The sequence below is a fragment of the Kryptolebias marmoratus genome, linkage group LG4, assembly GCF_001649575.2.
Source record: "Kryptolebias marmoratus isolate JLee-2015 linkage group LG4, ASM164957v2, whole genome shotgun sequence".
Classification (NCBI taxonomy): Eukaryota; Metazoa; Chordata; class Actinopteri; order Cyprinodontiformes; family Rivulidae; genus Kryptolebias; species Kryptolebias marmoratus.
Window position 1 is genome coordinate 15,153,879 of NC_051433.1, and position 11,888 is coordinate 15,165,766.

General features: G+C 39.9%; 1 protein-coding gene across 1 annotated transcript; it reads right to left on the minus strand.

The window, feature by feature from the left end:
• Positions 1-6,997: 6,997 nt before the first annotated feature.
• On the minus strand, positions 6,998-10,956 carry endou (endonuclease, polyU-specific). The gene is made up of 9 exons (XM_017415836.3): positions 10,822-10,956; positions 10,572-10,694; positions 10,327-10,449; positions 8,702-8,870; positions 8,391-8,596; positions 8,190-8,303; positions 8,005-8,111; positions 7,780-7,922; positions 6,998-7,491 (listed from the first exon to the last, which is right to left on the minus strand). Exons 1-9 carry the CDS (start codon positions 10,877-10,879, stop codon positions 7,374-7,376), a joined length of 1,161 nt encoding a protein of 386 aa, XP_017271325.1. The 5' UTR covers positions 10,880-10,956; the 3' UTR covers positions 6,998-7,373.
• Positions 10,957-11,888: the final 932 nt, after the last annotated feature.

Genomic DNA, 11,888 nt, shown 5'->3' on the forward strand with positions numbered 1-11,888 from the left:
CCCCCCCCTCCTCCCCCTCCTCCCACTCCCATCCAATTCCTGTTGGCGCGCTTAAGCTCGCGCGTGGCCGGCCCGTGGCTCTGGCCACCTGGAGCTCCACTTGTGTGTGTGTGTGTGTGTGTGTGTGTGTGTGTGTGTGTGTGTGTGTGTGTGTGTGCGCGCGTGTCTGTGTGTGATGTGCAGACTGAAATTGTCCAGACAAACAGCAGAGGCCCGGGCTTTTGTTGCGTCGGTAAATCCGCAGCGCGTTTTTGCGCAGAGCGGAGGGGAGACGCGCTCAGTCGCCTGAGCCTAACTGTATGTGACAGCTTGAAGTTGCGTGTGTTTTCTCCATCTCCTCCTGCAACCAGACGTCTCTCTGTATGCTGAGGTATAAGCTGCTGAACAAGTTCATTTCTCCTCAGAGGACCAGAAGGGGGTGAGGTTGAGACATTATGACTCTGGGGACTCCTTCCACCCCCTGCCCTCTAATGCTGGGAGTTAAACAAAACAAAAGTCCACACTGGTGACTTGTGAGCTTTTTAAATATAAAAATGTAAAATATTTTTAATAGTATTTCAAATGAATCACAATTTTCAAGTGCTTAGCCTATACTAAATAGACTTGCATGATAACCTATTAGAAAACCACAGCTGCAATATTTTTGTTGAATATTGTGATGGCAATCGGCTATCTATGTGCTTGAGCATCTCAGCCATTGCATGTTTCACTGCAGACGTTTCGACTTGAAAGAGGAAGAAAAACAGGTTTATTAACAAAGGCTGCATTCCACTTTTGCAGCTGCACATGCTGGTTGTTCTGTAAAAATGTTAACAAGCAGAACCTCTTCCAAGTGTAATGCTGCCCTTTTTTAATACACATAAGCTTGAACAACTTTTTCAAGTCAAAATGTCTGCAGGGAAATAGGCCTATAGCCAACTGAGTGTGGGCATCAGGAGCAGAGAGAGAGTCCACCAGGTTAGCAAAATATGTTATTTGAATGCAGGGTGTGATTTCATGCATTTTAAATAGCTGATGACATCTCAGCAGTTTTTTGCAATACTGACATTGATGTTGCAATAATGCTAACTTTCTGATTTGACTGTGTGATATTAGTCAACAATCTTCTTGTTCATCATGTAAATTCCTATATAAATTCTAAGTAAATGTCAATGAATTTCAGATTGAAATCCCTTAAGCAAATGGCAACTATCAAGATGTTGCAAGAAAGTCATCCACAACCAAGTGCCTATGAGGAGTAAGGCAGGTCCTGAAGAGCCAGCTGACTGGTAAGAGCCATCATTTAGTGCCAGTCATCAGATCTCGCTGGTATGCTAGCCTGGCCAAAGGAGGAGATAGAAACCACTGATGTCAAGACACAAAACTCCTCACAGTGCACAGAAGGTTTCACACCAAGTCCAGCTCCCTGAGTCTGTACACTAAGATAAAGGAGGGAGGCAGAGGACTAATGAGCATCAGAGTCACCATACAGGATGGAACAACCAAGATCCTGGAGTACATCAGGAAGATAGCTGCCAATAAGGGACTGCTAGGTGAATATCTCAGGCAGCAGAATCCCAATGTGGAAGAGGAGAAAGAGGACCCATCATGGAGAGATAAGCCCCTATATAACATGTAAACCACCGGCAGATTGAGGAAGGGGTTGATATCAACAAATCCAAGTGGCTAGAAAGGTCTGAACTGAAGGACAGCACAGGGAGAATAATCATGGCAGCACAAGAGCAATAGAGTCCAGTGTCACAGCACTTGTGGCTGCAACTTCCAAAACTGGAAGAGTGGCTCCAGCAGATCCCAGGAACAACCTCAGAGATCTCTGTCCAGAAGAGCGCAGTCCTAAGAACAGCTAAGATTCTGAACAGAATCCTCCCAGGCCATCCACTTTGTCCATGTTATCTTTAACAAACTGTAGAGAAATTGAAATCTTCTTTTCTGAAGAAAGGTGAGTTTAAGTACAACATTTTATTTATTCAGGTAGGGTATATTATTGCCTCATGCACATAATCAAGCTTTCAATATCTATCTTTAGGAGTTTTGTGCAAAAAGAAACAGCTAAACTGTTCAAAATCTTTTAAGCATCATAGTATTTGTACTTGCTTTGTGGTGGACTTGTGGCCTGTCCAGTGCGTTCCCTGCCTCTTGTTCAATCAAATCTAGAGAAAACAACCACCAGCTCCTTTTTTAACCCTGAACAGGAACAAGTGGGTATAGAAAATGGATGGTTGGATGGATGTATTTTAAAGTACCAGAGTAGTCCTCTGCCAAAAAAAATGCACAAACCAATTATGATTTTTTTGTAAACCGTAAAAATATCAAAATTGTCAGAAATTTCAGCTGAAATGTTTCTTAATAAGAAATTACTGAAATCAATTAATTATTCTGGTGTAGTATGATTTTAACAACTCTATTTCAATAACTGTGTCAGTGTTTAGATGTTCAACAACTTGGCTGTCTGAGTAAACACGGATTCTCCAAGAAGATTAGAAGAATGTAGGGAATGTGAACAGGATCTCAAACAGAGAGGTTTTAGATAGGTTACAAGGTTACATTTAAACTCAAACTAAACGAGTCTCACTCTGGGCTCATTCCCCAGCCGACTACTTGCCGGCTGCTCCTCCCTCTGCATCTTTTCCTGTCCTATTCCACACCTGCAGCCTGAGATGGGAATAGCAAAGCCTGGCCTCTCACATCCCAAGAGAGGAAGCAGCGGGGGAATATGATAGCTGAGGCCTTGTGTCTGTATCACCACATCATTTTTACAATGCAAAAATAATACATTTTAATTATTCTTTCACTGTAAAGGTACAAGTTGCATTCAGATTCTATTTTATAATTTAAAAAACTTATATTGGTTTATATATATATTGAATTTTATCCTAAGATAGACCCAGTTCAGAATCTAATTTCTGTGCTCCACAAGTGTAGAGCTGTAAGTGTGCCACGATGTCCCCTGGTTGTTATTTACAGCCACCCATGATGAAGTCCTGCTGCAGATGGTCTTCTCAGTCTGTGGCTCAGATGCCCATCTTCTCTCCCTTGGCTTCCCTGTTCCTTCCTTACCTTTTCTAGCTAGGAATTTAGTTTATCATGTAAAAAAAACACATGACACATAAAACTTCACTTCAGTACACACAAACATGACCTTCCTCTAAATTCCCAGTGTAGTTGTGTGTGACAGTGGGGGGACAGTGCATTTTGTCCATCTGCCATACTGGAAGTCCTCAGAGAGATGCCAACAACACTGCATGTTGGTGTGTGAGTGAGTGTGTGTGTGTGTGTGTGCGTGTGTGTGTGTGTTTCTGTGGCTGAGGAAGGACTGCGTGTGAAGCAATTCAAAAGTTTTTCTACAAGAGCTGCAGCCTTGAATGAGAGTCTGAGGTCACTTCAGCTGACCAAGATTGTATTTCTCACTCTGCATATGGCTTTATTCACTTCAAAATCAATACCACTGGCAAGAGCAATGACAATATGGTCATCAAATTGTTCAGAAAGTGCACAAAAAGCCACCAGAGAATGAACGTTGCTCTGTATTTCATGCTTCCTCGTCAACTTTAGAAACGGCCAGAGTCTAATGCCAAACTTGAACCTCCCTCCGGCCCAGGACCGACCCTGGGGAGATAGAGGTGATGTTGACCATGTGTCCCTCTACTAACCATCTCATTGATGGACTCAGCTCCTGAGTAAAGCTGACACCCTCTTCTGCGTGCGCCCCTAAACTCCTTTAACCCTTTCCTAAACTCTCGTGTTAGGCCCCCTGTTGTGCGTGCTCATTGGTTGACCGCCTTCAGGCGTCCCTTTTCCATGGTTCCATTGTCTGGCTCCCATAAGCAGCTTTGTTTCTGCATGTGCAGCTGGGATAGCCCGCTCAGCCATTAGCCACAACACGCTAAAGGGAGTGCGGGATAATATAATTACAAAACAAAAGTCAGGTGGCTCACAAGATCGGCGAGGAGAATGCCTATTGGGGAGATGCGAGGACACGCTGGCGGGTGGCCAGCTATAATTTGATTATAAAGTTGTGTGAGTAACAAAAGAAACAATTGAATCGTTTTTTTCTTTTATTTTCCACTCTGTGATTTAATTTGATTCCACAGGGGCTTTAAAAAGAGAGCAGTGTGAAAAGAGAGAAGATTTACCCTTCTAATTTCTAATCACCGGCTCAGAAAATGTAATATATTTTGACAAAATAATGACTGAAATTCCTCCCTGGGCTGACTTTATTGTCCTGCTGCTGAAACTCTTTGACTGCTTGTGAGGCCCAAATCACTGAATCGCTGTAGGTTGGAGTATTCCTCTAAACTAACTGGTCTTGTGCTCTTTTTTTCTGCTTCTTTTGCATGAATGAACACAGACTGGTGGACAATAGGATCAGTGGCAGATCCATCTCCTGTAATACTTTCTTTAAACAGGGCAGCAAGTGTGTCCCCCTGTTCTGTCGGCAGACCAGAATTTATCCTGTTAGTCACCCTAGATGAGTGAAAGAGTAAAATCAACCCCCATACCAGCTGGTCACATGCACACAGAGATGAATCCATTCATACAGGCACACACACACACACTTAACCCCCCACACACACTCACACACACATGGATTTATGGACAGCTGATAAGAACAGGTTTTGCTGGTGCTACTGTTCAGATCAGGTCAAGCAGAATAAATTCTGTCCTTTTGTTTCTTTATTTCATACTGCCAAGTTCATCTTTTTTTATGTTTTGTTTTGCTCATCCATATGACAATGAGAAACTGTGCAAAATGCACACATGCTCTTGCGACTGAGGAGTGCGAGCTTTGTGCCCTCTCGGGGTGTGTAAACGCCCATTTTTTGCCCCATTAGGCACCATTTGATCGTGCCCCTGGGAGAGCGCCACATTCTCATGCTGCGTGAGACTCTGGAGAGTTTCACTGCTGCTTAATCAACACACTGGTGTGCTGACCCTCATCTGTAGGGCATAAGAAAACAAAACCAGTGTTAGAAGAAAAATCAGGATTTCAGTTTTTCTTTTTTTTTCTTTCTTTATTACACCATGCAGGGAATGAAACAGTGATGGCGTGGCTCACACTTTTGAAAAACCACATATAAAAGATCAATGTTAGGATGTAAAAATATTAATATAAATGAAAGGCCAAGCATGTGTTGAAGAGATATAGTGTCTGCCAACTTGCATCCCAAAGTTTCAAACAAAGACCTCAAGCGATCAGTTTGTGCTCTGATTATGTGTTGGGGATTGTTCTCAGCTACTATCGCACCAGATTTTAGTGACTAAGTTATAGCCATTGTTTTTGAGTAGCTATGGGAGCCATCTTGAATCTGGTTGACTCCAAAAGTTAAACAATTGTAGATGTGCATCAAATGATTACTTTCTGGTAGTTTCTTTAAAATGTGTAAATTGATTGGGGGGTTATAGTTTATACACCAGCCTAATGAATGCACATCTTTACCTCAAAAGTGTAAATGGAACTTAAAGTGGTTTAGATATAAATAAAATATAAAGTTGTGATTTAAGTGTCTCTGCCAAGTTGGGACATCATTCAAAGTTTTTCAGAGAAACACACAGAGCGTCTGTATGCTCTGTAATAACTTTATGGATTATTTTAATCTGGTTAAAAAGAAAACATTATTGCTGACGATTAAGCTCTAACAAATCTGAAACACCCCAACTTTTTTATTTTCTCTTAAATTCATATATTTTGCCCAGGAAGGGCATCAGAAAACTGCCGTGTAACCCAAAAAGATTGTAAAAGTCACCAGCCTGCAAGATGGCACAAAATAAGCCTCAGGAGGAGCTCAAGCCTCTGCTGAACTTGGAGCAGAGTCTAACTCTGATCTTCCAACATATTGACTCAAATGACTGGTAAGACTCTGACAAACATTTGCTATTAGCAGTTTAGGTGACTTTATGTTGTATGATTATGTTTAGTTCCTGTTTGTTTGTTTTTTGTAACATCACTAAGTTATAAAATTTTCAGTTCAAACTGACAACAGCTTTTTACTCTATAGTAAAAAGTAAGTGTGAAAACCTAAAACAGACCACAGGGTTAAAGTGGAGGGGCTGAGATCGGGCCGAACTGTGGGACAGAACCATTGAGACACACTGATGGTGAAACTTCATGAAGTGTGTGTAGCGGTCACAGAGGAGGAATCTAAGACCGTACTCTGACTGATCTCTTTTCTCCACATGTGTGTATAAATCTGCACATTTGGAACATCTGTGTTAGAAGTTTGCTTTCTGTGCAGCCGTAGAAACCCTGCAGAAGGACAAGGACGTTGAGGTGAAAATATCAGGCTCTGCTACTGAGGATCTCACACGGCTCTGCAAATGTGTTTGTTCAGCAGCAGGTCCACCTGGTCCTGGAGGCCATGATGCAGAACTGCAGCCCAGAACGGGTTCTGACTGCTCTGCTGAACACTGGACTGAGATGAGGTCATGATGAAGAATCAGAATCATTAAGCCACTAAAGAAATAAATGTATTTAATGTATCTGTCTCTCCTCAGCAGCCTCAGTGCAGCAGTGAGGATCAGCACCGCTCAGTGGCTCCACCTGCTGGCTGATAAGATGGGAGCAGAAGGAATCCTGACAGCAGGACCGAGCTTCACCCCCTCGCTTCCTTCTGGCTCTCAGTAAGATGTGTGTGGGCGCTGCAGCTGAAGTCAGGTCAGTTATTGCTGTCTTTAGTTCACATTTTATAATATAAAATACAGTTTGGAAATAGTAACTTAGTTATGTCCATCTGTACAGGCTTTTGTTAAATAATAATAAAAAAACTAAAACAATTTGGGACTAAGTGTGTAAGAATCAGAACTTAAATTGTAACAACATCAAGCTTCATATTGCTTGATTTAAAAAAAAAATGTGCAACACAGTATTCAGTTAAGTAATTTTTGTTCTAAAAATGATTTTACAAAGTTTAAAACAGAGACAAAGTCACAGTCTTAAACCCCTTGATAATCAAACTACAAATGAAACGAGCAAAACGTCACTTCAAAGAAAGAAACAGAGTTTGAGTTAAAAAGATTTATTTCATAGTCTTTGGGGCATGTTAGTCATTGTGTTTGAGTGTTACGTGAGGATAAACCAGATTGAATAGGTGTTTTAAAAGCATTAATGTTCTATTATTCTATTACTGCCTATAAGGCACATTTAATAAACAACTTATTAGCTCTCTATTTCTAAGTATTAACTGGTAGTTTACTGAGACCACTCTTACTGAAAGATAATAAGGGTCATTCTGAATAGAAAGATAATAAATGGTGTTTAAAGACTACTTAATAGGGCCTACACTTTTAATATGCACTTTAATTAACAAAGAGTATATGCTTATTTTGCATTCTCTTATCTAAAGTGTTATCCAAAAGTATTTTTCTGGTTCATTGTTTCAATACATGGACACAGGATAGGCAGAACCGATGAATTTCTTTCCATCTCCGTAGGAAGAGTTATTCCAGGTGTAGGTCTGAATGATGAGCTCTTTTCCTCCAAGACTCAGATAACAACTGAAGAAGACAAAAATCAGACGAGATCCACTTATAAAAAGATGAATTTAAGAGTTGTTTTACTCTATCAAGTGTTGTTCAATAAAATTTAGTGAGCAGTCTTATTATTCACTGTGTCTGAAAAACACTGTTGTGAATTTAAATGATTCAGTTTAAAATCTGAAGGTGCAGCTGAAGTTATCACTTGTCAGATGGTAATGGGGTGACTGACTCAAAGTGGTCTTATGATGATTTGGGATTTGGGAAAGTATTTTCCCTGTTATTTTCCATTTCATTCCATTCACTCACTGTTTTCCAGGCCGAGCAATGTAGCAGAGGCTGTAGATGGCCAAATCGAACTCAGGGCTGCAGCCGATGACTGCAGAGCCAACCTGCTTGTAGTAGCCGTCCCACATGAACTGCATGCCTATGACGTCAGGATACGCAGTCCACTAAGAGAAAGAGAAGCATTCAAAGGTGAAGGTGATGTATTGCATGACATAAATGATCAACATATCAGGGTTGGATGCTCACGGGTCCGTTGAAGCTGTGACTGTAGTAGTTCAGCTTTCCACTTTTCTCCAGAAGATAAAACTGGATCCAGTTGTGAAAACCGGACACCTTCCCTCCTTTGATCTCACCTACAGAAGGTACTTCTCAGTAATTATGAACAGCGTAGTATTTCTGCAACATTTGACATGAGTCTGGGCCATGCAAACCTGCGAAGATGTGCTCGAAGCCACTGGAGTCCAGTTTGTTGTTGTTGCGGGAGTACAGACCAAACCACATCATCTTCAGATCGTAAAGGAAGTCTTCCTCTGATTTATAAACCCCTTCAAACACAGAACATGTTCCATCAAAAACATAAAAGCAATAGCATCTATTAAATGATGGGATTTGTGTCTAAACTACATGGTTACCTTTGGTGTAGAGGAAAGCAAACAGCTCTCTGCCCAGCTCGGTGTTGGACATGGATTCCCTGAGGAATGTCTCCTGCTCAGCCACCTGCTGGGAGCTGAAGTCCTCCGCCTGGCCGGTCATCCTGTTGTAGTTGTCCAGCACAGCCAGCAGAGCAGCAAATGAGGGCCTGGAAAAGAGCGTGCTTTCGTCCAGGTATCGGAACAGCCTGGAAGGGCAAACAAATAATCGATAAAGTGCTGACGATAAAAACATACAATCAAAAGGTGAAGGAAACGAGTCGACGAGTGAGACGGATATATTGTCTTCTCACGGTCCAGAGGAGAGGTCATTCTGGGAGCTGGTCTGTGAGTCTGGCACCAGAGCTTGAGGGTCGATGATCAGCTGTGAGGATGAAGCTTTATTGGAGTCCAGGGCGTAAAGAGCCTCAGAGAGAGTCTTGATTTCAGCATCCGTGATCACGTTACTGTCTCCTCCGTCAGCTACAGGACACAAATCCATAATTTAAGTCATTGGACATTTAGATTGTGAGTTTGTTTTCTATTTTACAGTGAGATTTAGAGCCCCACTCAGTTGTAAATTCAAAGAAACATTGTGAAAATCCAATGTTACTGTTAACAGCTCGTCTGAATAGTGAAATGCATAAAAAGGTCACAAAAAGCCAAAATATTTACAATCTACAGTTGTGATTCATTGCTGGTGTCTTTTTTTCTTCCTGTTTGCATTGTGTTAATACACCCCTGACAACAAACTATCAAAGCTTTTCCTTTTTAAGAAATGGTTTTAAGGTGAAAGCACAGTGCTTCTCATGTATTTTTATTTCTGTTTAAGAAAAAATAGCACCTGTTATATGTTACTAATTTGTTTGCATTTACCTAATTTTGGCACCTTTTAGAGTCCAGGCTTTCTTTATTATGTCCTAAAACCTATAATTAATTAGAGGTGGACTTTAATAAAAAGGAAACATGACAACACAATAGTTTTCTGCTGAGGCTAGATGCCAAAATAAATAGTTTGCACTTTTGTTCCTCAGTCTTCTGTCCCCAAATAAAAAGGATTGCATTTTTCTGAAAAAAATGTATGAATGCTGCATGCTCATTGACTTTGCTGAAATTTGCAGAAGAGGCTGAAACTGATTTGGTAAAAAAAAAAGAAGCTCAAAGTTCAAAGCAGCAAAATGCTAGCTAAAACTAGCACAACATTACCTAAAAGCTAAATGAAGCAAAAGACGAGCTAAAGCTCAATGTAGTAAAGGGCTACTAAGAACTAAAAGTAGAAACAGCCTAGTTAAAAGCAACAAAGCAGAATGTCAACTAAAGGCTAAATAAAGCAAAAAGCCTTGTAAAAGTTAAAAGTAGCATAGAAAGACAAAAACAGAGCAAGTATGATAAATCAGATTTCAAAGAGAACACAGGTTTTGAACTGATAAGGTTCATCTTGATGTTTAAAGCAGCAGAAACACAAACAGACGACTAGAAAACAATCAGTATCGGTGGAGGAGCTACAGTAACGTCTAACAGACTGGACACACCCACCTGTTCATTTTCAATGTGTGGCTGAGTCCAAATATGTAAAATATACTATAAAATCTGGTGATCAAAAGATTATAATCAGCAGCAATGATTCTCTATATGTATGTAAGAAAAAACAAAAAAATTCTTTAAACTCTCTGTGTATAAATGTGCTTAATACTTCAGAGTTAAATCTGCAGGAAAACAGAAAATTGTTTAGTTAGGCAGCATGCAGCTGATTGTTTTACTGCTGAGTCGCTGGGTTTCCATCATGTGAAAGTTTCCAGATTTAATAAACCAAACAGTAGTTTTCACAGAGAACCCTACAAAAACAGACTGTGGGTATCTATTGGCAGGAGAAATCCTGCGTGTTCAGCAACAGCAGGTGAAACATTGTTTGTCTTCCTGAAACATTTTTTTGTCTTACTGTCACAGAGCTCTGCGTAGTCACGGCAGCAGTTGTTGTACTGAGGGCACTTGGAGTTGCAGTGGCACGGGTTCTGAGAGTTGTACTTCTCACCACATCGGTTTTTACAAGATGTGGCTTCGGCTGGGAATAAAGGAAAGCTGCACATTTGTATTCATGTTTTTAACAATAATAGAAAGAGCTTATTTGTCAAATGTCTCCAGCAGTGTTTATTATAAATTAAGTGTCTTATTATTGCCACTTACTTTTACACAATTCAGTGTAGTCTGAACAGCAGTCATTGTACCTCTCACATGATGGGTTGCACTGACAGGAGAAATTACTGTCTGTTCCATAACCACACCGCCCCGCACATGAATCCAAGCTGTCTGGACACAAAAAAGGACAAATGTTTCTTGTCAGAATGCAACAATACTGTAAAATCCTAATTCTAACGATCACATAGTCGTTATAAAATTGCTTTGTGCTTATATTGGAAAAACACAAATCTCTTACTGCTATGCCCCTGACAGAACAGGGTCACACAAAGTACAAGGACAGCACTGACTTTCATCTCGGATCCGCAGCAGCCAGAAACAAGGTGGGCTGACTGTTCCGACTTCCTTTATACAGAAGCTTCTGGCCAATCCAGGTTCAGCCACATGAAACCAGTCCAATCAAATCATGTCCTTTGACATGTCCTTTTGGACATGATTGTGCTATTTTTGCTTCATGCTATGAATGATTAAATGTTCTGTAAAGTGAGTATGTTTGGTTTCACAGCAGTTTGCGTCTTTTAAACTAAGCACGGGAAAAATCCTAGATAACAATGTAAATGTATTCTGAGGGAAACTGCACACCTGCATGCAAACTTTTTATACTCAATACAGTAAAAAGGTGTAATAACAAAGAAGGGCTTAGATTTGTAAAAACAAACAAAGAAACAAACAAAATCTACTTACAATAAATCATAAGTTAAAATTTACAGATCATGGTATTTTATGTCATACAAAATAGGGCAAAAGTTAACACCTGTTGCATTTATCCAATCAGTGTGGCCAGATGTTGTATTTCTCAGGATCCATGCAACATAAAAAGAAAAAGCTCACTCTTCAGGGCCCTGATCACACTAAGGGCACATGCTTTGGAATTGTAAACATCAAGAATCAAGCATACAAATATTGCTCCAAAGCAAATATAGCATTTTTACAAGGTTTAAGACAAATGGAAACTTGGCAATGTTGACCTGGTGAATTATTTTTAGCAAAGTTCCCAAACAAAAGCTTCCATTCTACAAGTGAAGAAAATATAGAATATCCCCTAACTTTAAATTGATTAACATTTATGAGTCTGTCAATAAAAATAAGAGCTATTATTATTATTATTATTATTATTATTATTATTATTATTATTATTATTATTATTATTATTATTATTATTATTATTATTACTACTGTCTTTGCTCATAGAAGTAGTATATCTTTACCAGGAATGTTTGTTTGTTTATTTATTTTTTCAATCTTTTACCTTTGTCATTTTTGACCCAAAATACTAAATTTTTACTATAATGTTTGCATTTATTT